Consider the following 25989-nt stretch of genomic DNA (forward strand, 5'->3'; position numbering starts at 1 on the left):
GTTAAAGTATTTTCACAAAAATCCAAATTAGAACCTAAATGGGAGGGGCCATATACCATCTTACTATGTTCTTACTTTGCTGTTAAAGTTTTAGGAAAAGAAAATTGGATGCGCCGTTCTCACATCAGATGAGTGGTGGACAGCCAACCAGGTGATGAATGACTGACTTCTGAAGAACCCTTACACCAATAAAAATGAAGTGGGACATCTCACCATTCTTGACACTGTTAATCCCGATGACCACTACAGCACAGCTAAGTATAAAACTGACCCAGCACAGTATAAAAGTAATTGTATAAATAGAATATATGTTAATGTAACCTGTGAAAAAAATTTACTTGACACCAACCACTGTCCCTATGCCCAGCATAACGAGCCTAGTTTCCACACCTCCACTGACAAGAGAGAAGCTGACCCCACAAATTTCTGGAATTAGACCATATGCGATCAAAAATACAGGTCAACAGCAAGCATTATGCAATGCATCATGGTCTCTTAAATGAGTAGAATTATTGATGCAAATTAATATCTCTATGATCAAACCAACCTGTTCTCCATTCTTAAGTATGTGCTATGCCAGATGGTTAGCATGGTTATGTGAACGAACTCTTCCCTCCCCAAGACAGACAGAGATGTGACTCGTATCCTCAGAACTGGGCTGGGAATCTGAAACAGTTTAGATGCTGAGGTGCTCACAAATAAATTAATCAGAACAACAAGCAATTTAAACAAATTGGAACGCCCATTACAGTCCTCTCTGTTAACATTGGGAACTAACCAATGGCTCTCGTCTGATGTATTGCCTCAGTGGGAAAGAATTAATGAAAAGGGACCACCAATTGATTGTGGATGTGTTTGAGGTAGTCAAAGATAATGTTTCAGTAGCTCTGAGTTCTATCCAAGCACAACTGTGGATGCAATCTACAGTAGCCGCAATCGTAAGAGAAGGTGAAGAAGGTATCATATCCACTGAAATCCAAAAAATAATCTGGCATAATGCAACTGGATTTGAGAAAGAATTCCCATCATGGTGGTATCTAGACAATTCCACCTATAGACCTACCAATAATAAGGCTACAGCTTTTGTCTTAACAATACGCAATGCTTCAGCATACACCATATATCAAATCATTGCGTTAGGATTAAATCACAATCTAAATCATGCTATCCATTAGAAGACAGAATATGGGCCCAGTAAAATGGAAACAAATGGCAAACTGTCAGTGTTGATCCATGTGTTGCACAGGAACAGGGATTTATTTGTGAGAGTAACTCCCTCAAAGCCCAAGACATTTGTCTTGACACTGAACAAAACGTTTGTCATTTTGAAATACATCCCAATGAAACCCTTGAAATTGTACTTGTGTATATTGGAAAGGGATGTGTTTGTATAAGAACCCTCTGTGAATCTCTGTTCGTAGCTAACACTACCGTAGATATAAGTAATCACTCAAATATTTGTGTTTGCAATTTACTAACATTATAGGACGTCACTTTAATTATTCAGCTCCTGTTATGTCTTATCAATTGTTACAATCCAATTATACATTAGCTAAAGATTTATTACCTACCCCCTTTGGAATGAATCTTACACTGGTGAAGAAACTGCTACAGCACGATGACCTGTATCAATTGCTGAAACATGTTTGAAACAATGGACAAAACACTCTAATCACTGTCCATCATGACAGAGAAGAGACACATCATATCTTGGAAAAAGTGAAGAAGGATGGAGAATACCTACAGTCAGAAACTCTTTGGATGGTCACCAACAGCTACAGGAATCTATAATCACATGCTCCACCCAGCAATAATCTTGTTAGCTTTGATTCTATTATGCCTGTTACTTATAATAATACTGTATATGAGACTAAAGGTGATAGTCAAACACCATAAAGGACTTCAAGAGTTTTTGACATATTAGCAGGAACGCTTACATAAAAACAAAGGGAGGACTGTAAAGGAATATTTAAACTGAAGCACTAACATTCCATAAACTTAATCCCATACAGTTAATCACTTAGTATTAGGCCACAATGGTACACTACTTATATAGAACTCACCTAGCATTAGTAGCTAAAGTTGCCAAAGCCTTAGGCCGCAAGCTTCAAGCTTTCACTGAGATAAGCTGAATTTGTTTTGAGCTTCTACTTAAGTTACACAAAGGAAGGCCCTGAGGCCGGTACAAACCAGGAGATAAGGAAGCTACTACCCTCAGCAGAGGCAGCTTAACGGCCATCTGAAGACAAAGAAAGAATCCCATGAGGAATAAGACGACCCCAGACCACAAATTACCATGGAGCGCATACAAGCTCCGTGAAGAATGCATGAAGGATGGATGCATAGATTGCAAGGGTATAATCGCCCAGGAATTTTGGTGTTCTGTGTCCTTCTCCGGAGGCACACAGCTCAAGCTGTCCTTGCTGCTGTACCATTCAAATAAATCATCTGGGCGCTGGGGGAGGCAGCAGGGGGGGACGGGACACGTTGCCTGAGACTGTGTTACAGGAAACCTAGGACGAAGAAACTTCTTTTAACATAGGAATTCCTTCAACACATTACCTGTTACAATTCAAGTTACAGACAGAGCTGTGGGTATCTCCGACATCAGAGTCTCCAGAAGATGAAGGGATTTCTTGTACAGTATTCACCACATCACAGTTTTCCATACCTTAGGCTCAAGTATGACATTAGCCTGAAAATATAAAGAAGTAAGCATCACCCTCATATTTTAAAAAGCCACTTGACTTCGTTGTTTTAAGAAACCAAATTTGATTAGACACAGTTGTTTCAGCCAAACCATGCCAGAAAGTGCTAGCATTCCACAAAACAACCTCTCTTCCTTGCCCTGCGCCATGCTTGCAAACAGGTGCTATTTAGTCAGCTTGTACTTGCTGGGACTCCTACGAATCAAAGAGATTCCTAGCTGTGCATCACACATCTAGACTGGGCTGTAAAGGGTATCTGAATCCAAAACATTCCAGGTAGAACAGCGTTGTTGGGGTTTGTTTGTTCAGTTTTTTAAATCTGAGGCTCCACAGATAGTTTTTGACACTTCTGTGAACGGGCCTATTATCAACATATTTAAATCTGCTGAACAGGGATCTGCACATTCACTGGAAGAAACACACCCTCCAAAAAATAACATCGAGACCCACTGAGTTAGACTGCAGTTGACCAATTCTGCCATTTGTGCGTGTAATATTTGGTTCACTTTTTTCACAGAACGCTTGTTTTATTATTACTATATAACATTAATTCAAAAAGCTTTAAAACTGTTTTGAGCTAATTTCTTACCAATTAACAAAAAAACCCCCACATAGTCAAACAGAAATCCCACAGCAGTTAAAAACAGCAGCTAGTTAACCAAAAACATCATAAATAAATAAACACAAAATACTTGTGTGGTGGTGTTGCAGCACTCAGAGCAGCAGTTTAAAAGAATAGCTGTAGAGAGACTAAAATATTCTTCCAGTTTCCATACTTCCACTAAGAAAACACTTGAAATACATTGATTAATCAGTTATTCTATACTGCTTATTTCAGCATCTCCTACGCCCTGGTGAATTCATGCTATGTTCTAGCCCTGAAGAAAAACCTTATGATCATTTCATGGATGGAGAACAAAGAGGCATTAAGAAATATCATCCTAGTAGTCTGTGACAATACTAAGAATAAATCCCTGCTGCCTTAAAGAAGCACAACACCTTCAAAGCACGACCATTTGTCTTTACGGGGCTTACAATGACATGCCACTGGCTTTTCCAGATTTAAGTTTTTAGTATTGTAATTACATAGAGATATATGTCTAACAGATAGCTTTGGAAGTATAAAAAATTATTTCTAACAGAAGGAAACAGATGGACAACTGTCCGAATTTTCCCTCTTTTACTGGAGCCTGTTTGGCTTTAGCAGTAAAGCATTTTCCAGGTACTCACTCAAGCTATCTCCTTTGGGTAGCGCTGAAAACATAATTGGAAGGAAGTTATCACAGATACACATATCCCTTTGGTAGAGCTTCTTGGGATAAACCAAAGAAGTCAAAATAAAGCCTTTCTTCTTTTTCTAGTGGTCAGAAGTCCGGAAAACTTGAAGGTTATCAGGCACCTAACCTGACAGATAAAGCAGAAGCTGCAAGTGTCTCAGGAGCAGCTGGATGGCAATGGGTGGGGGCTACATCAGTCACCCCCAGGATGAAATCATGGGTGGCCTATCTCAGCAGCACAGCAGATGGGTGGGACTTAGCTGTGACACAGGCTTGTTTCATAACCTCATTAGAAGTCTGTTCGCATTAAAAAAATAAAAAGTGAGCTATAACTGGACTGAGGAACAGCTAAGATGTCATCTATTGTTTCCATAGCACAAAACAGTCCTTATATGGCCAAATCTCTACATAAAGGAGCAGGATTAAAAAACCAAGCTGCAAAGTATTTTGACTCTTAATTATCAGTGCTGATGTAGATGCAAACGCCTGGGCCAACACAGACACAGACACCGCGGTTCCGCCTCTCTTCCTGAGCGAGGCCCGACTGCTGCCGTTCTTCACAGGTCACCAAGGGGTGACAGAATGCCTCGGTCCCCGCGTCCCCTCCTGCCACCAGGCCCCCATCTCCCCAAGGACTTCCCGAGGGACGCTGACAAGGGACAACGAGCCTCTAAAGCCCCGCTCCCCTCAGGGAACGCCCTCACCCCAAAAGCTAAGTCCCCTCTAGGGACTCACTCCCCTCACAAGTGACCCCCTCTCACCACGTCTGCCTCCTCAGGGTCGCCTCCACTCGATGAGCGACCTCCTCCCCAACTCTGCCCCTCTTCCCCTCACAAGTGACCCGCTCGCGCACACTCGGCCCCCTCAGACTCCCTCCCCTCATAAGTCACCCCCTTCCCTCACCTCTGCCCCCCCCCAGAGTCTCCTCCGTCCCCCCCACTCCCCGCCTCAGGCCAAGCTCCACCCCCACACTCCCATTGGGCAGCTGCCACTCGCGCTCCGAGATGTTGACAGCGCCACCGCCTCGGATTGGCTGGCGGGCCCGCCACTCGCCGGGGAAAGGGGCGGGGCTGTGGAGGCGGCCTCACGGCGCTGGGAGGCAGCCAAGCGGCGGTAGCGGCGCTGCCGGCTCCGGGCCCTACCCGCCGCCCCCGGGCCTACGCCCGGTTCCTACCCGCATTTCTGTGAGCCCGCGAGGAGGCGTCCGCAGCGGCCCCAGGAGCTGCCTCCTCCGGCCGCCGTTAGGCGATAAACAGGCGCGGCCCGCCGCCTCCTTCCCGACGATTGGCGGCCGAGTTTCGAACGTGGTGAGGCAGAGGGCACTCGAGGCGGAGCCGCGCTCGGCGATTGGCCGCCTTGACCGCGCGCCCGGCCGCGCCTTCCGCTCTGATTCGCTGCGCGGAAAAGTACGCGCGCCGCCGCGAGGGAATTGGCTAGTGCGGGTACGCGCCGCACGCTTTCCCAGAACCTGATTGGTAGTGCGTGGGAGGCGTGCGTAAGCCCGCCTCTTGCGCAGCGATTGGCCTCCCAGCTGCCAATCAGCCTGGTGGTAACGCCCTCCTCCATGAGGGGTGCGCACGCGCAGAGGCGGTGTGTGAGCGGCCGCACAGGGTGGTGTGCGCCGGCGCAGCGGGCCGCGCATGCGCAGGGCGGGGGCGGCGCGGGGCCAGAGTCGCCTGAGGTAAGCGATGGCGGCGGGGTGGCTGTAGCCCGGCGGGGAGGCGACAGGCCTGGGAGGGCCGGGGTGGCGGCGCAGGGACCGTTGCGCCGCGGGTGTGAGGCGGCCGCTGCCATCACCTCGGCAGCGGCTGTGGAGCCGTGCTGGAGCCTCTGCTCAAACCCTGCTGCTCCCTGTGTTCCCCGTGCGTGTGGGACGGCGAATGCAGTTGTTTGTGCAAAGTTTTCAGCAAAACACTTGCTTTAAAACGTAGTTTAATCACGGTGTCGCTGCACCGTCACCGCCGACGTCCCAGCTGAGAACGGCCGGCCGCTTCTGTAGCTGTTTGAAAACTGGGAGATTAGTGTTGTTATTGACGCAGCTCTATCTATGCTTAAAAGTCTCATAAGCAAAGCTTTTTTTATTTTTTTTGAGAATTAAAGCATTCTTAATTTTGCCTTGTAAGGCATGTGTTTTTTGGAGACTTTCTGTGCTAAGCGAAATCCCGAGAAAACTACTGTCTTCTCATTTTAGTCTTGCTTTACGGCTGTAGTGTCAAGTAGCAGAAATAGGCTTCCAGGGAACGCGATTTTTTACCGTGATGACCTGCTGAGGTCAGGCAGCTCGGGCAGCTGTCAGTCTTGTTTTCAAAACAGGCTGCTTTAAACGGGCAGAGCCCACGTTAAACGCGCAGGTAAAGGTTCACTTCCGGACTAGGTAGTAGTTCTGCTAATTTTTTCTCCATTTTTTTTGCAGCAAAAAAACCCCGTTACTACCTTCTAGTGCCACCAAGTGGACATTTTTACTTGCCAATAAAAGCTTTCTTAAAAATTACTTTTATTTCAACAATTATGTTCAACTTTTATGGATGTTTATTGCTAAGTGCCACTTTTTCACATGCTGAAGTATTTTCTTCTGAATCAAATAAAATATTTCAAGCATCACAGCATGTATTGGTTTAATTGCTTACCTGATGTCTTGTTGAAGAGTGCCATTTGATGGCAGTAGAACCTGACATTCCTCATTCTCCATGAGGATGATGCATCCATGTGTACTTTTCTGCCTTTTCTAATGACTTGACCTGGGAAATATCAGCACGTGAAGTAGTAGTTGCAAACCTGGTGGTCTGCCTACTCCTTGATCCTTCTTCCTCCATCTATATAGACTCTATAGAAAATTACGAGAGTAGAGCAGGGCAAGCTTGTTAACAGGATCAACGTAGAATACTTCTGATTTGAAATAGAGTTTTCCACACTGGTTGTATTAGACCACTCACCAAATCCTATGCATGCTAGAGCCTGACCTCAAAATCTGGGAACTTCTGTAAGGTCAAAAGACAAGTCTAGATCATGTAATCTGTTTAGGTAAGGACTACTGTTTCCTGTACTAACCTGGCATTAAAAAGGAATCCCAGAACTCAAACTCATAAATCAGTCTGTACTGTAAATATACATACCAGAGTTCTGCTGTGTAGCATTAGTCGGCTGTTTTGACTCAGCAGTCGTGCATCATTCTTACAGGTAAAAATCCGTCTTTGCAGTCTGACTTGTTTAAAATACTCAAGCTCTGTTCAACCAGATCTGACTTCCGATGTCCATATCCTTGTAACAGAAATGTTCCATATACAATCTTGTTCCTCTTTTTTTTTTTGATTGTTTTGTTTTCCCTCCACCTCCTCTTTACAGTCTTCCATGACTGTAAGCCAGCAAAGATGGGAAGTCCAGATGCCATTATGCCAGTTACACAATATAAATTCGCTGCTTCTTCCAGGAGGCTTCTTTCAGTAGTTCAGAGCCCTGTTTAAGGCAACCTCAGAGGAGGATTCCTGCACCCTGACCTGTGCACCCCTCATGTAGTTCAAGCACATGTCAACATGAATTGCAGGTAGAGTTGCCAGCAAGACACAACCTGGCCACAAGTAGACTGAGTGTCAGGAAAGGCTTCCCACTCACGTGGTACAGGTCTGACTGCAAGATAGAAATATCCTCTCTTTCCTCTCCTTTGCTTTAGATACCTGTAATATTTTCCAAGTGCTGGTTGGAGTACTAATTTATTTACTGTTTTCCAGATCCCTTTCAACAACAAAATAATAATCATGGCTATTTTAAGAATCCTAATTGCAATGAGAACTGAAATTCCATTCAGAATGGTAAATATTTCAAGGCAAATGCCTATGAAACCAGTTCAAATATCCTTGAAAATCAATCTGAATATAAAAATATTGCTCCAGCCTAGCTAAGCTAAGCTAGATCATCTTAAAACAAGGATTCTCATGGTAAACTTCATTCCCCACTTCTATTTCAGGTTTCATTCCAGAGAAACTGTGTCTTCATTTCCGTATGAATGTTCCAAGTTTATTTCATTTTACATTCTTACTGAGAGAAATACGAACACCGTCATGGAGACCATGGATTTTGAGGAAGCAGCAATTTTCTCTGCCCAGAGTGCCCTTACTTCAGGCAGCAGGAAAAAACTCCTCTTTCAATCTCCTTGAGCTAACGGAGGCAGAATTAGAAGAACAGTTTGTAAGAGGTGATGGCCCAGGAGGTCAAGCCACAAATAAGACAAACAACTGTGTTGTATTGAAGCATATTCCATCTGGGATTGTAGTGAAGGTATTCAGATTTTACTTCATTAAGTCAGGAATTGCATCATGTCTTCCATGTCTGCTTTCACAGTAAAGCATAATCACAGTGCAAATGTCCCGGAGGAGAAGTTTATATGTATTGTAAACAATCCCAGCAAGCAGCAGTTTTGTCTATCAGTAGATAAATAAAGTTGGGGTCATAGCTGAACTTCCTGGCTTTGACATGCAGTACTACTTTGTAGTTTTCAATGAAATGCATCTTCATTGTAGCTGCCTTTCAGTGGCAGCTGTCACATTCTTATCCTTCTTGTGAGGTACTTACAATGTCTTCCTTAACAGTTGATCATATTCACTTTGCATTCTTTTTAAGCATTACTCTTACCTACTTCTTCTGGATTAATACTTTTAAATTAATCTTTGCTGTCTTATCACAAAGGGAAGACACAGTTAAGTTAAACTCAGAAGAAGCTTTCCAAGGTAATATGGAAGCAGTCTTGTTCACTGACAGAATTAAAGATTAATGCAAAACCATCTGATAACTTACAGTTGCAAATAATTATTAGGCAACCTCTCCAAAATATACAAAAGTCCCAGCAGTTCTTGGTGGGAGGATGCTCTTGGCTTGGGGGTGGGGGGAGAGTTTCTGTATTGTAGTGGCAGGAATATGTAGACTGAAAGGGAAAGCAGAATAATAAACAGGTTAAAGTTCCAGTAAAAATGTCCTATTGTATTTCTTCAGTGTCACCAAACAAGATCAGCAGAGAAGAACCGAAAGATAGCCAGAGAAATCCTGCAGGAAAAAGTTGACCTTTTCTACAAAGGTGAAGATAGTGATGTTTTTAAAGAGAAGAAAGCATCAGAGAAGAAGAAGCAGGAGAAAAAAAGAAGAGCAAAGGAAAACCTAGAAAGGAAAAAGCATTTGAAAGAGATGCAACAATTGGATAAGAAATAATAAACACATAAAATACTGACTTGCCATAGTAGGGTAAGGGAAAGGTTTGTCGTTATACCTAAACACAGTTTTCAAGCTAACAGATGATGTAGGGCTTCGTAAGCACAACTGAAATACTGAGCAGTGACCTGCTATCACTGTAAAACCGAAGTGATAAAAGCAGTCATGTATTCACTCCTACAGCTGTCTGCCATCATCTCATTAATCACATTTAGCAATCAGTTTTTCTGCCAAGTTCAGAAGATGATAAACCAATCCTTGTTAAAAAGGAACTATAAACTTTCCGCCATTGTTAATGGAGACAAAAAAAATTCAGTAGATCTCCTTCTGCCCAGATGATACCTTATGATGCTTCGTAGCAGTTCCAATACATATGGAGAACAGCCCTAAGAGGTTATAACTTTCCATCCTTACCCAGTCAATGCCTCTGCTGACACAAATCCTCTATAAACAGTGCCCAGGTACTGGTTCTGATGGGGTACGCAGACATGCTGATAGAAGAGACACCAGTCACTGGTGGCCTCCTTTAGATCTGTTAGCTGAACAAATGCTCTGTCCTACTCAGTTCTGAATGAAATTTAAACAGAAACTTTACAATCTTATCTGGAGTGGAGAAGAGCATTGGGGAGGAAGGCACTCCTGCAAGTGAGGGCTGGTCAGTCACGGTCTTCCCGTTCAAAGGTAGAACCGGGTCATGACAGTTAAACACCACATGTTGGAAGCTGCCGGCCAAGGCAACGGAATCCAGTTCATCCAAGTTGTGAAGTAATTAAGTTTGCTTCTTAATACTGTATTTTCTTCAAGTATCCTTAAGTCCATAAGTATTAGATGTCCCAGATATCACATCTTCCTTAGGATATAGATTTGACTGTACAATAGTGAATTTGAGTTCATTTATTATGTTTATGCTATGCTACAGTTAAGCTTGGGCATTTTGGTATCTTCACTCATTTTGACAGTTTCACATTTTATGCAAACACATGCAGCTGCTTTTCCTTTGTTACTATTACTTTGGAGCAACTAATGAAGTGTACTTTCCTATTTTGATCCTGTTAAGAACTCTTAATTGCTTAACCAGAATTTCTCTTTCGTTCTTGGACAGCACCCTCACTGGCTGCCACCGAGTTCTCACCTTCAACAATACTTTGAAAGCAGTAGAGACTACTACCAACTATACCGCCTTCTCACAGAGTTCGACTGCATCTGGACTGTACCATGGATGGAAACTCTCCAGCAATCTGCAGGCCCTTTCCCTTGTCTGTTCCTGAACTTGAGCCTCCTGCATGAAGGTTAAATCTTTATCTGTTGAGAGTTCCTGTTCATGGAGAATGATTAAAGTGACTGTACATAGCTTTAATACAAATTGTTAATGAAAATAAGCTTTATTACGTCAAGTAATAAATACATACAAAGATGCAAATAACAGTTTTAGTAATTTATCCAGAATTTCCTTTTTTTGGCAAACTTTAAACTGAAATCTCCAGCCTTAATGTAGAAATTAGCTTTCCAGGACCTTGTTATTATTTAATAGGTTTCCCTATTTTCCATGTAACTCATGCACTTTAAATGGACTTCAAAGCACTAACAGTCATGCAAATGTTTATGCAAAATGAACAAAAAAGGAAAAATAAAAGAAGGGAAAGGTTATTTCTAAGCAGGGTCTATGCTGTATGACAATTTGTGACTTAGCAGACTACTAGGTACAGCATGCTATTCTGCATTTATTAAAAAAAATCCTTAGAGCTTATGTCAAACTTTGAAAGATTGACAGTTTGGGGTTAAGTGAATACAGTCAAAGGAAAAAAACAGAATGAGGCTGTGGCTGGATAAGAAGAGAACTGAAATATAGCCTGGGAGAGAAAGAGCATTCCTCTGCATGCAGTTCAGTTTTCATGTATTAGAAACATTTTAGGGAGTTTTAACGTCTTTACAAAATGCAAACCCTCAGTAAGTTGAAAAATCCTTGTTTTCTCATTCTTAACTATACATTTTTGTAAGGGCAAAACAAGAAAGGTAAAACATTCAAAATAAAGGAATTTGTCTGAATGTTTCAAGAGTCAAAAGGAATAAGTGTTACTTTTTCTTCATTAAGAGATGGAAAATCTTGCAGCTGAATTAGTGGGCTAGGATCTTGCATTTCGTTCCGTCTCAGCCAGGCATTCCCGAACTAATCCTCTAGCATGAATAATGCCTGCAAAAGAATTGGACATATTTTAAATCATCTCATTCAGGTCACACTTGCAGTGGCAGTTCAGAGAAACGTTTACGTATTTCTGTCCTGAGTTGCCAAGGCTACCAGAGCATGCCTCAGAAAAGGGAGAGATCCCTCACTTCCCAAACATCAGCTGCTGCTAAACAAGTTTGCTTTCCCAACCTGGCATTATAAACTGAGAAGTGACTTAAACCAGGAATCAAAGCATGATAAGATGTGTAGGTCTGCAGTGACAGGTATATTTTAATGTGCAGTGCAGGCCTATTTAAAATCAGAGACTTAACTAGAAAGAAAAAAAAAAATCATCTTGCCTACCTGTAAATTATCTTGCTACAGTGGAATGAAAAAAAAAGCAAAGTTATTTGGGGAGTCATTTTAGCAAGCTCTAAGTCTTAATACCTTGGGATAATTCTCATCTGAGAGGATGCATCAAAATTCAAGCCTTCATAACACTGCTTAAACACAAGTTGTGTCTCTTGTAAGAATAAGAAGAAAATTTTATGGTGTGTGCAAAAAGTTACCTCCTAACACTGGCTCAGCTCCCAGTGTAAATCATCACCACTTTACATGCTGCCATATCTACTCTCATCTGATAGACATAATGTGGAATTTTCCACTACGAGTCCTGTTGCCTTGAGTTCCAGCAATCTGGACCTTGATTCTTAATCCTGGAACTAAATCTAGATTCATGTTCACAGAGCTGCTGAAAGAACAGAGCTTGAGATAGATTTTAAAATGAGAGACGGACAGATTTTTCTACAACAAACGAGGTTATATTTTACTGACAGGACAAGATAGAAGGCGATTTCTCTGCTCAATGATGCTCCTTAACAAGGTGGAGAAAGGACAATAAGGCAATAGATGAGGTTTAATCTCTATGTGGAGATAATGGATTCTGTTTCTAGAGGGCTGCTAGTCCAGATCACAGCAACAGCCTTTACATCCAAGGAGTACTGACTTGGGACTTGACAGGCGCAAGGCTTTGCAGAGGGTTAAATTGACACAGACAAGTAAAGCTGCATCCCACAGCTGTGGGATGCAGAAACGCCTACTCAAAGCAGTGCATTAGACCTGGATCTGGTGGCAGGACGCCCAGTTTATGCAGCAGAACTACCCTGAATTATGTAGAACACTGGGAATTTGGCCAATTTTAGAGGTCAGTAGCCTCTGTGCTTCGGAGCGGGTGGAGCTGGGGACAGGGACTTTATTCAGGAATAACCTCCACGCGGCCATGGAGGCTGCCGTCACATGGCTACCCTCAGTCACTTCTGCTCTCGCACTTGCACATTCTCCTGCAGCCATTAGGCTCCCAAAATGGAAAGAGAGGTATGCTTGTGACCAAAAGATGGCAGCAAAAAGTATTTATTTAGGATTCTTTGCAACACTGGTAAATCACAGTGGCAGCACTGAATCTTAAACCTACATTAGCCAACAAACTAAATACTCACTACAAGAAGCAGCAAAACAACTTTTCCTCACTGAACTGAACCATTCAGTTCGGAGAACATCTGCATCTCTCCCAGTCTCTCTCAAGTTGTCCCCATTAGCCTATTGCCATTCATGATCTATTAACACTGACTCAGGCAATACAATAAAGAGAGACTCCAGCAACATTGATTTTAGCTGGGCCAGATTCCACTTACCACTCATCAGCAGACTTTATTGCATCCTTTCCCAGAACAGCTACTAGTCATTTTATTGCATGTCATGGCAGATATATTACTCTCCCATAATGGTTGAGCCTTAAATAAAGCTTTGTAGTCTTGGGTAAACCTAAGGGGGATTTGCAAGGTGGTGAAGTTAGTCTGTTACCCATTCACGGTTGAATGCATGAGCCAAACTCAGCACACGGACCGAGGACAGGGAAGAAAAGGTAACTACACTATCCTGGCAAAGGGCAGAACTGCCAGCACAACTGTGGTCGATGGCCTTTCAGGGTCATTTCAGGAGCTAGAGCAGTGGAATGTCCCACTGCTCCTTCAGAAATATCCCTTGCACGTCCCCTGCAGAGGACAATGTCAAGCTGATGTCAGCAGCGGGGCATGCGGGGGTTTCTTTTACACTGCAAGGAAAGGGCATTTATTACCCCTTTTAGCTGACAAAGCAAAGCTAGAGAGACCTCATCAGCCAGGCCTAAAAGCTTCTATGTCCCTTCCTAGTGGACTCTTAATGACATCCACTTGACAGCAGGTAATGGCACCTAAGCAGCCCAGCACTCTGCAGAGAGGAGGACGGTGTATGTTTGACATCTCGATCTCAACAGCCTTCACTGACAACGTTTTCTTCTTTCTTTTTTTTTTTTTCAGATCTTCTCTCCCCCAGCCTTAGTGTGAATTACCACAACGTAGTATTTCTTTAGGCGAAATGCACTTTAGTAAAGACTCTTGGGTCAAGTAGATGGATGATGTATATGAGAAAAAGTAAACAATGCTTGGTTGTATTTTTTGAAAACTGGGGAGAAAAGGGAATTGAAGGGGCAAGTCAGTCACCAGGAACCTAGACGAACATATCCATTAGACACCTTAAGGGTTCTAAAATAAGGTTTGAATTACTAACTGAAACTCCCCTTGTACACATGAAACACATTTGGTCACTGGTTGCTCTATCAAATACAGCATGACTAGAGTATCCCAAGGTTTCGGTTGCTCATTAATACACCTGGTTTCATGATGAGCTCAAGACAGCTGATTCCTTTCAAAGGCAACAGTTGTCATGAAGCTGTATACAAGCAGTCAGTGCACAAAGTATATGTGACACAATTATTTTGTTTTAAATGAATTTAAACGTTACCTCTTTTTAGCCTCTCCATCGCACTTTTACTCCCAGCGTATGTGGGTCTAATCTCTTTTCCTAATTCTTCTATGATAGCTAGAAGTTCTGCATATTTGCTTTGCGGTACTTGACTGCTGCTGGTACCCTGTAGTAGAAAGTAGATTAGTCTCAATTAAATACTGCTAAAACCAAAACAATTACAACAAACAGCAACTGGAAATTCATGGAGGACCGGAAATAGCCCTGGAAGCCGCTTTTTTTAAAAAATAAAATTTCAGGTTTTTTTAATATGAACAGGATTTTCTTTTTGCGGTTGTTGCTATGGTTGGACACAATGCTATGTGCCCTTCAAAAATTGGGATCAACTGGAAGGATGCAGCTGTAAGATTGGGATCTTAGGTGAAACAGAAGTTAAAACAGTCCTGCAAGAACAGAAAACTGAAAACTGCGTATTTGACTCTCTCTATGCTTTTATCAATGTTTAGGTGTGTATTTTGTGGAGAAGTTAGGTAGGCAGGGAGAGTAAGAAAGATACACACAAAACTGCCCAGATGATAAGGGAAATCCTGTTAAGTCAAACACATTTCACGGAAAGTTTACCACCGGATTCCTGATACTGCCCACAGGACACACAATTCACGAGACTAAATTTTAGAGTATAATTTTGCTGAAGAAAACCAGCACAGGAATATTAATTTTTTAAAAAAATAATTTAAAAATATGTTAGAGCCCTTACTACCAGAACATAAGATGTGTTTCACTGTGACTCAGAAGGGATGGGACTAACAGTTAATTAGTAACCAATCTCACTCAGCACTGCTCAGTCTAATTTGATCCCAAGACATGTGCGATGAATCAGTCTGCCATTTGGGTTTGATTTCAAATCTTCGTGGGAGGGAGGAACACCTCAGATTACAGGCCACAATCCACACTACTATGCAGAAGCAGGGTCAGTGATCTGATTAAAGAAAAACAAGCAGCAGAGCTCTACCTGCATCCCTTGTGTATAGCCTAGAGATGGGGGTCCGTAGTCATTTATAAGCTGTCTATATTGCGCAGATGTTGCCATACTTGTGGAGGGAGAGTGAACACTCCCAGCTGTGAAGAGAAAAGGAAAAAAAAATCTGTTATTATCTAAAGATTAATTAATCTGTTACACTGGAACACAATTTAGATCACTTTTTTCTAAAGCTGTGACTGCTCACCTTTGTCTAAGCCCACTAATGCCATTTCAGAGTCACACTATTTGCTAGGAAGAGAATGGTTAAATTAATGCTTCTCTAACATTTGCTGTACATTTGAAAATAGCACAGTCTGCAACATTATCAGTGCAAATTGTTTGCCTAAAAGTGAAGCAGAGAGTAACATGACAGGTTGTTCTGCCTAGACAAACTGTAAATATTAAGGAGCCCTATTTTTGCATATATACATTCCACATAGATGAGTCTAGTGTACTGTGCTATTTTTACTTTTTCAGTGCAAGTTATCTGAAAGTAATTTTGCAACTCAAAGTGTCATTACATGGTCAATGCAAGTTACCCTCAGTACTATTTTCAGCCAATGCCAAAACTATTCCAAGGGAACAGTCAGTTGAGGTACATCACATCTGCTGCTCATTGACATCAGAGGTGACGAGTGCTACCTTTATTCCTCTTTGTGTGACACCAAATGTTTTTAGACAGTCAAATTGTGTTATGTAAGTAAACCAAAGGAAAAAGAACATCATTTTGGGTTACGGTTACTTTTTGTAAAGTTATAAAAGATTATATTCAGATCTACAGGGTTTTGAGTCAACCAAGAGTTCGGAAACAGACTAATGTGATCATTGACAAACCACTCCACAAATGACCAATCAAAACACTTTTTCCCCCTCACCTTCAACGGTAAGAACCTAAATTTTTCTTAGGGGGCTTAATTATGCTCCCCATTTCACAACAGTGCTAGAGGACCTGCTGATTATGGACTGTACACTCAGGACTAAGGGAGCATTACACCATCCAACTTGTTCACTCTTGCAGCTGAAGTGCCCCTGCATCCGCTGATGCTGCTGTCTTTGCCTGTGGGCACAGACTGCCTGCTGTCTGAAAAAGTCTCCCCCCTTACAAACTACTTTGCTGAAAATTCCCAACTGTCTTTCATATGAGGAACAGATCTCATTTACCAGCCTTCATTTAAATCTAAATTAAACTGATGCTAAAAGTCACTGGGGCTCAGAACTATGTAAATCTCTAGCTTTGTTTTAAAGTTGCAAATTATTTAATTCACATTTTCCCCTCACTACAAAAAGAGCAAGCCAGCAGTTACACTGTAAAAAGCCATGCTGAGGACAGTGGATAGACTCTTGTTCTCAGTTGGGAAGTCTATTTCCACTTCAGAATTAATCACAGGATACCTCTGTGGTGTTGTCATCTTTACAAGAAGAGTGTGTTCTTAATTCTTCTAGTTAACCAGATGTAAAACCCTAAAAAAGGCAAACTGGGCTGGTCACTAGGTCACCTTAAAAAAGCAAGGTTTCTCTTTGTCTTTAACTAAGCTGCTAAATTTTATGGCATTACAATCTGCATTTCCGTCGCTAAGGTTTTACATGGAGCTAATTGTCACACTTTGCTAAAGCATAGTAAAACCCCAGAAAACTAAACAACACACCTATAGAGCATGGCACTGTGAAGGAACACCACACTTGTCATCTATTCTCTCAATTAGTTCTTCACATTATCAGCTCAAAATGCATGCACAATTATAACTTCTGTATGTACAACTCAGTCAATATTTCAAGTCCAGATGACTGAATTTCAACAGTTATCAAACATGACACAACAGCAAACCGCGTCTTTCCTCCAAGGACTTCAAAATGCTTCAAAAACATTAATGAGCTCCTTGTGCTGCAAGGTAGGAAGGTTTAATTACCTCAATTAAGCAGAGAAAGACTTAAGCAATTTTTCCTCATGTACAATAAAACAAAAAGACCCATCCTGCAAAGACTTGTTCCTGAACTGTTATTGCAAGCAGTCACATACAAGACCTGGGAGCTCCAAACTGGTTCAGAATTAAGGCAAGGACTCCAACGGCCAGGCTCAGGAATCCTTCTTTACCCCCTGAGCAAACCTTAGCTGCAGCCCATGCAAAACAAAAAACAGTTTATCACCACCTTATCAGTTAATGATAATATAAAGCAGATAATTTAGTGATTGTTTCAGATTATGTTGATGTAAGCAATGACATGTGCTTGGTCTTTAGGAAATAACACAGTAGGGTATGTCCAGATAAGAAAGAAAACCCTACTAGAAATGTGATGTGCCAAACAAATCAAAGCAGTGAATCTAGGAGCCAACCAGGAAAGTTTCACAGATGTGAAAGCCAGCAACACACAGGGCTGCGCTGGGCAGTAGTTGGTCTCAGCATGGGAGCTTGAGTCCAGCAGTGACTCAGTCAACACTGAATGGCAAAAACAAGCAAGAACTTTCCGTACGCAACTATGAGTAAGAACCTGCTGCCGAGTTGGAGCATTGCTCCTGATGTGAATTAGCAGTCAGATTGGTGGAGTCACGTCGCTTCAGCAGCCAGGAGTGCAGTATTGTCTACTGTACCCACGACATATGCAGAGCTGTGCTGCAGACACTAGAGGCCATTGCTGAGTACGGCGTGCCCTGCCAAATGACAGATCGTGGTAACCATGGTGAGTTTACCCGTTTCTTTGCAGTCTGCATCAAAAATGTAATAAGACATAATGCCATGCGCCGACCACTTTATCAGCAGCAGCAGGCCCAGAGAACAAAGAAAAGGATTTGACTTGGCCATGGTACCAGCCTCCCTACACCCATGTCAGAAGTTGTGCCAGTCAAACTCAGCTGGAGGGGGAAAAAAAAAGAAAAATCCTTGATTTCACCTCAATTTAAGACGATGCAATCATGAAAATGAAATTAATTGTGGGGGTATTAGCATCTCACAGTGTAACGGACCTTAAGCTTTTTGACCTATCACTTTGTATGTTAATCTCAAGGAGAAGCCCTGGGTCTTGGAGGACTATTACCCAATTAACCCAAAATGCATCTGCATGTCTGAACATCCTATCTCAGATTAAAAAAAAAAAAAAATTTTTAAATCACCAGCTATTGCTATTATAGTTAGCAAGAAAAATTAGGGCAGCAAGTCTCACAGTCAATACCCAGTCAGAAATATCAGTGTGATGATTAGGTATTCACTAGAGAGAAAAAAAAGGAGGGGGGATCTAAATTGAGGCTTGCACTCTCACAGTAAAGTGACAATGGAGACAAGACAGTAAAGAATTGACAGAACCGAAAAGGGAGCGTGCTTGGTACCGAATTCAAGTGACACTGTATCACATACCAAATTGTCTTAGTGCTTACTGCTGTTTAAAACCTAAATTAATATACACACTTTCCTCCCTCCACTTTCCTAATTAAACATACACAAACCCCTTTATATACCCATTTATTCTTGTGCCAACAATGTCTTTTATTTCTGTATTCAAACAGAAGATTGCCAGAGGCATTTTTCCCCGCAAAAATATAGTGATTTTCTTGTTAATCAATATTAATCTTTTTTAATTGAGGGGGGTGTCTAACAATACAGCAAACAGAAACGAGATTTTTGTGTCAAAATCTCTTCCTTCCAGTAGCCTCTCTGAGCCCAAATTACTACCCTGGGAGACAAAGGATCTAGAGTCAATCTTTGTTTGCCTAAACTCCCACTTACCAGGAATCTTCCCATTAATTTCTGATAGGTTTGTAAGGATCCCTTCAGCTCCTCTGCTACTGTCTCCAAGCCTAACCAGCGATACCAATTTGCTCGTCTAAGTTTTAATTCTTAATTCTATTGCTGCTGCTTGCTGGAAAAATTAATGGCAAGGCAGCTTACTGTGCACCCTGCAAGGAAGCAGTGGGAGCAGGAACACAGGGGTACTCTCACCTGCTCCACTCCCAGCAGATGCCATGGTACCGACACAGCTTAACTGCCACCCTGTTTTACTCTCAGAAACAGCAAAGTAAAATCAGGAATAGTTACTCAACTCACCGAGTTACTCCTGTAGAACTGACTTAGACAAGTCAAAAGCCAACCCCATTGGATAACTGTTTCTCCACTCTTCTGTACTTTGCAAGGTCCTATAACACTGCACAGGTAAACTCCTGCCATTTTACAAACTCTCTGTACACATGAACATGACAGCATCCAAGAAGAGATACCTGTAGCCTGGAGTTTATCCAAGGTACATGGTATATATAGTCTGTGGAATCTCACTGCTTCTACCTCCATTTCATAGTCTCTCCAAGCTGAGGTTGTTTGCAACGTAAAGGCTGTTGCTGCTTAGATGGCTAGCGGTCATCACTTCTTTAAATAGAGCTCAGTGCTGGGGGTTACTGCCTCTGCCACACAACTGGAGAACATTCCTCATCTGCTTTAGATGATGGCAGTTTGATTCCTAACGGCATGCGGTATGAGACAACCCGGCTGGAATATTTTAACTGAAAGGATGTAAGTTCTTCTGTCCTAAACCAGACAACTTTGCAATAAAACACATGAGAAATGTTCATGTAAGCTGCTCTGCCAACGTACATTGCGAGGCATCTTCAAGCACAAGGGGAATGGTAACAACTTCAACCAGCACAGCCATTTCTGGAGCAAGTATTTGAACGCAGCCTGAATCACAGTTGTAGTGTTTTAGCTGACTACAAGAATATTTGATTCCTTAGCCCTCTACGCACTTTGGCTTAAGTTCAACAAGAACTCCTTGCCATCCATGGGACACCGCACGCATGTCTACACAAGCGGATCTGCTGCACAGCCAAGCCACACACTGAACTCTACAGGAGTTGCCAACCCAGAGCAAAAACAGACAGCCCCCATTTCCCCCAACCTTCCAATAAATTTTTTAATTTAAAATCACGGTCCCTGTTCTCATTTGCACAAAACATTCCTTATAGCACTGCCTGTGAAAGCTATATTTTCACCCACTATTTCCCCCTTAAACAGCCCTTGTGGTAGAAACAGACCTTTCTTTGAATAGAAATATTTCCTTTTAAAAAAATCCAGAGTGCACATGCATAAATACGTTCTCAAGAACTAGGACATTCTTTATCGTAACAGCCAGAGGCCTTGCTCTTTTGATCTGTCACACTCTGGGCCTTTCCTCTAGCACTCTCGTTCTTTTTAATCTTTCCATGTGGATAACGGTCATGTTTTATGTCTCCTCTTCCTACCCCCCTGCCATTTTTTTTTAAATCGGAAAAACCAGACACTTGGACTCCCCACCATTCTTTTTTTCTAGCTTAAGACATGGGCTATTTCTACACCAGCAAGTTATTTCGCACAACAGGAAAGGATCAAAAGATTAAAGCATTTGGTACATGTATATCACATGCAGTTGGGGTGAATGGGTAAGACTTAAGATTAGGTTTTAGTCTGGTCCCCCCGACAGCTAAGTGTCTGTATTGTGGGTATGGTTCAAAGCTGTCCAATCTTTGGTTTGGACCCTTGTGTTCCTGCTAAGGGAGGGAGCATTAGCAGTGCACAACTGGAGCAGAGCTACTGGTTCACTTTTATCCAAAATTAATCAAGTTAGCATCAACCAAAACCGCTCTGCAACTCAACCAACATGAGATGGATGGGAATGATGAGAAGATTCGCTGATTGTGAAAACCATACTGTTGCTCTGAAGCTAAACGCTCCGGTAGACAAAGCCAAAAATGCCAGTTTTCTAAGTGTCCAAACAAGTCCACTTGAAAATTGCTACTTCTGAAACATGCTTAGCGTGCTTTGCAGGTCATTTTTAACTTCGCATAGACTTCAAAGAGATCAGGGAACCAACAAATTTCAGTTTTAATTGGAGGGGGGAGTGTATTTCCTAGAAATTATCCCCTCTGCATGAACACTTTGCTCTCTGCTCTGCCTACAAACTGTATTCTTTCCAGTACTCCCACTCCAAAAACCACCTCTCAATACGGACAACAATATCAAACATAAGCTGTCTCTGTAAAGGGCGATAAGCAAGCCATGTGCTTATGCAAGTCTGCACTGCAGTCTTAATAATATAAGGAATGGCCTAGTGCTCTTGGTATCATTTCTCAGGACTGAATGAAATTGGTCTCTCCAGTTGCAAGCTACAGCCCCAGCTAGGGAAATTCTTTTTGCTTCACCTCTCAGCGAAAATTTGCACTTTTCACCAAGAAACTCCTGGGTGCTGTGAGGTGCAGCAGGTGCACTGACAGCCCTGTTGGTCCTCAGCTACAGTAGTACCTGTTGTACAGGCCACCACTTGTTCATGTGGAGCCAAGAGGCAGCTCCTTCCCTTGTCACAGTCTGCTGGAATTTGTTTTTCCAGGTCCTACATAAAACAGTTTTTAAGCTTTATTACAGGAACAGGGTTTTATCTGCAAACGTGACATTTTGCAAGAATTAGAATAAAAACAAAGGCAAATCCCAAGCTGTTTCTGATGGCTTCTGCATCTTAAAACTTCTTTTCTCTGACCTATGCAAACTCTGAACAAAATAGGAATGCCGGTGAATATCCACAGAGCCAGAAAACACATGGATACAAGGGGAAAGACAAACTACAGACCAGTTCACATCTGGTGTAAATCTCTCTGGTCCCCCTGAAGTTAATGGAGATGCTCTACCTCACCTCAGCTCAGCAGCTGGCCCTCTTACAGAGAAATGGTTAAACAATAAGAAACACAAGACAGATGAGGAGGAAAGAGTACTTCACAGGATTCAGTACGATAAGCAAGAGAATACAAACAAATCAAAACATGGCTGTTAGAAAGGGTAGCAGAGGTTCCTGTGGGATACTGCAGGGTCAGGTGAGGCTGGGAAGGCAGAGCCACAGCATCGCAGGCCCCTAAGAGTGCCTTTTTACTGCCCAGGCAGAGAAGCTGCTTGTGCAGGAGATTAAATTGGTCTCCCCAAGAACAGACAGTCTGGAACCGACAGCCTGAGGTGCTACAGCAGGGGCACAATTCCCAGAGCGCAAGCCCTCCAGGAAGGTGGCTAATAACTTGCTGCAAGCCTGGTTGCAGACACCCTGGGTCAAGCGGCACCACTGACCTGGGCAACAGGGAAGAGGAAGAGGCACCAAATTCTGCTGCGACAACACGTTCTCCTTCCCTCAGCCTGGTGTAAGGCAGAGGAGTCAGCACCCGGATGCTTCCAGCATCCTGAGTCACTTGCGGAGCAGCTGCATTTTCCTCACCCGCTGTCATCCCCAGATCTGCCAACAACCCACGGAGCCTTCCTCCCCATATTTCCTCCCCCCCAGCCAGCTCCTCTCCCTCAGGACTTCAGCCCAGGTTGCTGACTCCCCAGCATGCTCCCGTGCAAGAAGAGAGCTCAGTCACCCACCAACCACAACTGCTTCATCTCACCGATCCCCTTGCTGAAAGCAGTTTAAAAACGATTTTGCAGAGTGGCCACTCTCAGCCTAAACTTGAAAGGAGTTAGCTCTGCAGCAAGGACGCAGCTCCAGGAGCTGACACTGCCTTTCCAAATGCTCCTGCACCAGAAGCCCTGCACTGCAGGGAAGCAGCATTACCTCCCAGAGGAAAATCCCTGTGAGATCCACAGCTGCCCAGAGCCCTCCGTCGGCCGAGACCAAAATATTCAGCATTCATACAGAGAGGCTTCTGCAGGGCTGATTTCAGGCCAAAAGGGACAGATTTCCTGTTTTCCTCTCCTCTGCAGGACGGGGCGGGGGGGGTGTCCTTCACCCCAGGTTTGGAAGCAAACCTAGGATTCCTACTCCTGTCTGGGGGGCATTTAATTTAAGCACAATAGAGAAGCAACCTCCTTCAACTCAGAATTAAGCTCCAGAAAGGAGGGGGCCATTTGCAGACATATCACTCTGAATGCGATATGTGCAACTGCAAGGACTGCTTTGTCTAACTCCCTTGGCCTTAGGCCACGGTGCTGGCAATACCACTAGCTAGAGGAAGAGCTGGTGCGTGAGGATAATGGCAGAAGACAGGGAGGGAAGAGAGAGCCCATTTTGGATTCCGAGGAGGACGTTCTTTCATTGAAAAGATACTGGGGGTGTAGAGGATGATCCGAACTCAGAAGAGAGGACAACTTAGACAAGAATAGTTCCAGCATGACAGCAAACTGCTGCTAACTTGCCATTACGAGGGAAAAAAAGGAGCGGGGAGGGTGGGGGGGAAGGGAAAGACAGAACTGCATGAAAGAATCTAAAACCCTGATCGCAGCCGGAGCGTTAGAAAGCACACAGACACGGCAGCAAGAGGACCGGAGACAGAAACTTCACCACTCAGCTCGCATTGTGAGCGGCACGGCTGACCCGGGGTTTCGCAGTCCTCGCTCACAGAGCGGCCAGACCCCGAGCCCCCCCCAAGCATGACCTAATCCCCAACCCTCACCCACCATCGCAAAATACCACCTTTGTTTTCCCTGCAATTTTACGGCTGTTCCAGAGAGAAAGGCACAGGTTCTCGTGGGAGCCGACAGGAGAACGGTTTCCCTTGCTGGGCTTTGTTTTGTTTCTTTTTTTTTTTTTTTCCTCCGGTGACACTTCTGCTTTTTGTCAAAAAATCCTCAGCACATCCCCTGCTTCCTGACCCCGTTGCAGAGCAGCGCTAGGGCCCACAGTGCTCCCCACACACAGCCCCAGCACACCAAGCCCTGACGTGCTCGCAGCCCCCCCGAGCTCAGATCCACGCAGGATCGAAGTGTCTGAGGCACAGGGACCTCAGTTCATCCACCAGCTGGTGACGATTCCTTGCAGTAAAATAAGACTGTGCCACTCTCCTGGTAGCTAGAATAGAGGTGTATCTTGTCGATCCCTTTCGTTCAGCAATCTCCCAGGATTTACAACCACAAACGGCGCTGTAAAAAAAATCACCCAGGCAGATTTCCCTCCCTCCTAAACCCAACTGCAAAACTTTCCTTTCTGAAAAAAAAAAAAAAGGAAAATCAGCCTTATTTCTGGCTGCGGATGGTCTGATGCCAGCCCTGCAGGCTGGGGCTGCGGGGAAGGGAGATGGGAGTATTATTTTATTAAGTCAGAACCAACTTCTCCATTTTGGTTCTGTTTAATACCAGCCGGCGCGCGCAGATTAGCGAGATCCCCTCCAAATATCCCACAGCGAAGCAATTGCTGCTGCGGCTTTGTTCAGGCTGCACCGATTTACACACGCTGCCCGCCACCCAGACCCACTCCTACAGCAAACACCTCAGCGCAAGAAAAAACACTCGCCTGCTGTTACCTTCGGAAATTAGGGAGGAAAAACAAAATAAAAAAGGGAGGGGGGGGGAAATGTTGGGGGAAAAAAAGAAAAGTTAATGCCATCAAGGAAACTTTTTAGAGAGGAAAGTTGGAAAGACTCCGGTACAGATCCAAGGAAGAGACATGATTTTTTAAAAAGGGCTTTTGTAAGAAATAAAGAGCAACTGCCGCCCCCCCATTCCAAAAAACCTCCGGCGAGCAGAGAGGGCTCCTCCGCCCGGGCTGCTCCGCGGAACCGGCAGGCTCTGAGGGGGGAGCGGTGCTCGAGGGTCCCCTGAGGCGCTGGCGGTCCCCCCCCCGGCGGCGGAGGGTGCGTGGCCGGGGGTCCCGGGCGGCTCCTCGGCGTGAGGAGAGCGGGCCGGGGCGGCCCCTCCGCCTGAGGAGAGCGGCTGGGCGGCCGCGCGTCTGAGGCGAGGCGAGGCGAGGCGCGGTGCGAGCGGCACTTGCGGCGTCCCGCCAGCAGCGGTCCTCGCTGAGGCGCCGGCGGAATATTCCTGATCCAGATCAATCAGCCGCCCCGGGGAGCCGAGCATGGAGGAAACCCGGCGGCCGGAGCCCCGGAGCGGCGGCGGCGCGGAGCCGGCTCGGGGGGCGCGGCGCTTCGGCGGAGGGGCGGCCGCGGTGAGGGCTCAGGGCGCCCGGCCGGCGGGCGGGCGCTGGTAATGGCGGCGCGGAGCCGTTGCCCCGCCGTACCGGACTGGGCAAAAACTCGAGTCCAGGGCTTCCCCCCCCCCCCCCAGGTGCCGGTGCGGCACCGCGGCGCCCCGCCGCACGCCTCCCAAACTTGCCACCCAGTTGCCGCCGCGGACTTACCCGGGTTGAGGGGAGTCCCGGGGATGTGGGCGTTCAAGTTGGGCTTGTAAGACATTCCCAGAGACATGGCCAGCGGGAGGAGGAGAAGCGTCCTGAAATTCAGTGAAGCGTCTCCGTGTCTCCCAGACACTTTGGGTTGTTTACAGCAGTAGCAGCACCGGCAAATATGGCCGTCAGTTATATTGACACCCACAATGCAATATATCATCCATACATCATGAGGAGACGCGGATCCAAAAACTTTGGGGGAGACGAGGCAGCCACCCGCCGCGGCGGCCCGGCGCCCCGCGCACCTCGGCGCGGAGGGGGCGCGGAGGGGGCGCGGCGGCGGGGGGTGCCGCGGACATCCCCTCACAGACAATGGAGCTCCCCTCAGGGACGCCGCCGTGAGAGGAGCCGGGCGGGGAGGGGAGGGCGGGCGGCGGGGAGCCCGGCGACGGCGAGAAAGGAGGGGGGGGGGGGGCGGGGGGGGCGTTTTAATTAACTTCGGAAAGTTTTGGCACAACTTCTCATTTAAATCGTCTCTGCCGGCGCCGTGCGGCGGGGGGGCCGCGGCCGACGGCCCCTGTCAGGGGAGGAAGGCTGAGGCGTCCCTCAGGGTGGCCCGGCTGTCGCTGCCTTCCCGCCTCCCCCCCTCACCTCACATCAGCCCTTCACCTCTGGTTTATTTCCCGTGTCCCCGTCCGTCCCCCCCCGCGCTAATTTCGATGGAAAATACCTGTTGATAATTTTAGAATAAAAGAATAATTTTTTTTTTTCCCT

At 44.7% G+C, this 25989-nt stretch overlaps 3 protein-coding genes across 11 annotated transcripts in view; 1 reads left to right on the forward strand and 2 right to left on the reverse strand.

Annotated features, from left to right (window-relative positions):
- MPHOSPH9 (M-phase phosphoprotein 9) overlaps positions 1 to 5418 on the reverse strand; it is a 37720-nt gene extending 32302 nt beyond the window's left edge. For 3 of the 4 annotated variants that reach the window (XM_063350567.1, XM_063350568.1, XM_063350565.1), the window contains exons 1-2: positions 5160 to 5418; positions 2563 to 2695 (exon numbers count right to left, since the gene is read on the reverse strand). In XM_063350567.1, the coding sequence (XP_063206637.1) occupies positions 2563 to 2669 (107 nt within the window). In that variant the 5' untranslated portion in view covers positions 2670 to 2695; positions 5160 to 5418. Of the gene's footprint in view, positions 1 to 2562; positions 2696 to 3938; positions 4588 to 5159 lie in introns of those variants that run through there. The other variant, XM_063350566.1, reaches the window with a different exon arrangement.
- A 159-nt stretch (positions 5419 to 5577) lies between these two features.
- Positions 5578 to 10604, forward strand: MTRFR (mitochondrial translation release factor in rescue). The gene is made up of 4 exons (XM_063350578.1): positions 5578 to 5666; positions 7947 to 8257; positions 8969 to 9214; positions 10284 to 10604. Exons 2-3 carry the CDS (start codon positions 7982 to 7984, stop codon positions 9179 to 9181), a joined length of 489 nt encoding a protein of 162 aa, XP_063206648.1. The 5' UTR covers positions 5578 to 5666; positions 7947 to 7981; the 3' UTR covers positions 9182 to 9214; positions 10284 to 10604.
- CDK2AP1 (cyclin dependent kinase 2 associated protein 1) lies at positions 10545 to 25625 on the reverse strand. Of its 6 annotated transcripts, none has more exons than XM_063350571.1 (4): positions 25228 to 25625; positions 15157 to 15263; positions 14184 to 14310; positions 10545 to 11372 (listed from the first exon to the last, which is right to left on the reverse strand). In XM_063350571.1, exons 1-4 carry the CDS (start codon positions 25433 to 25435, stop codon positions 11305 to 11307), a joined length of 510 nt encoding a protein of 169 aa, XP_063206641.1. In that variant the 5' UTR covers positions 25436 to 25625; the 3' UTR covers positions 10545 to 11304. The 6 variants fall into 6 exon arrangements, with proteins under 6 accessions (XP_063206641.1, XP_063206646.1, XP_063206647.1 ...); XM_063350576.1 differs by lacking the exon at positions 25228 to 25625 and adding an exon at positions 24604 to 25104; XM_063350577.1 differs by lacking the exon at positions 25228 to 25625 and adding an exon at positions 24385 to 24597.
- Positions 25626 to 25989: the final 364 nt, after the last annotated feature.

The sequence above is a fragment of the Chroicocephalus ridibundus genome, chromosome 13 (genome assembly GCF_963924245.1).
Source record: "Chroicocephalus ridibundus chromosome 13, bChrRid1.1, whole genome shotgun sequence".
Lineage (NCBI taxonomy): Eukaryota > Metazoa > Chordata > Aves > Charadriiformes > Laridae > Chroicocephalus > Chroicocephalus ridibundus.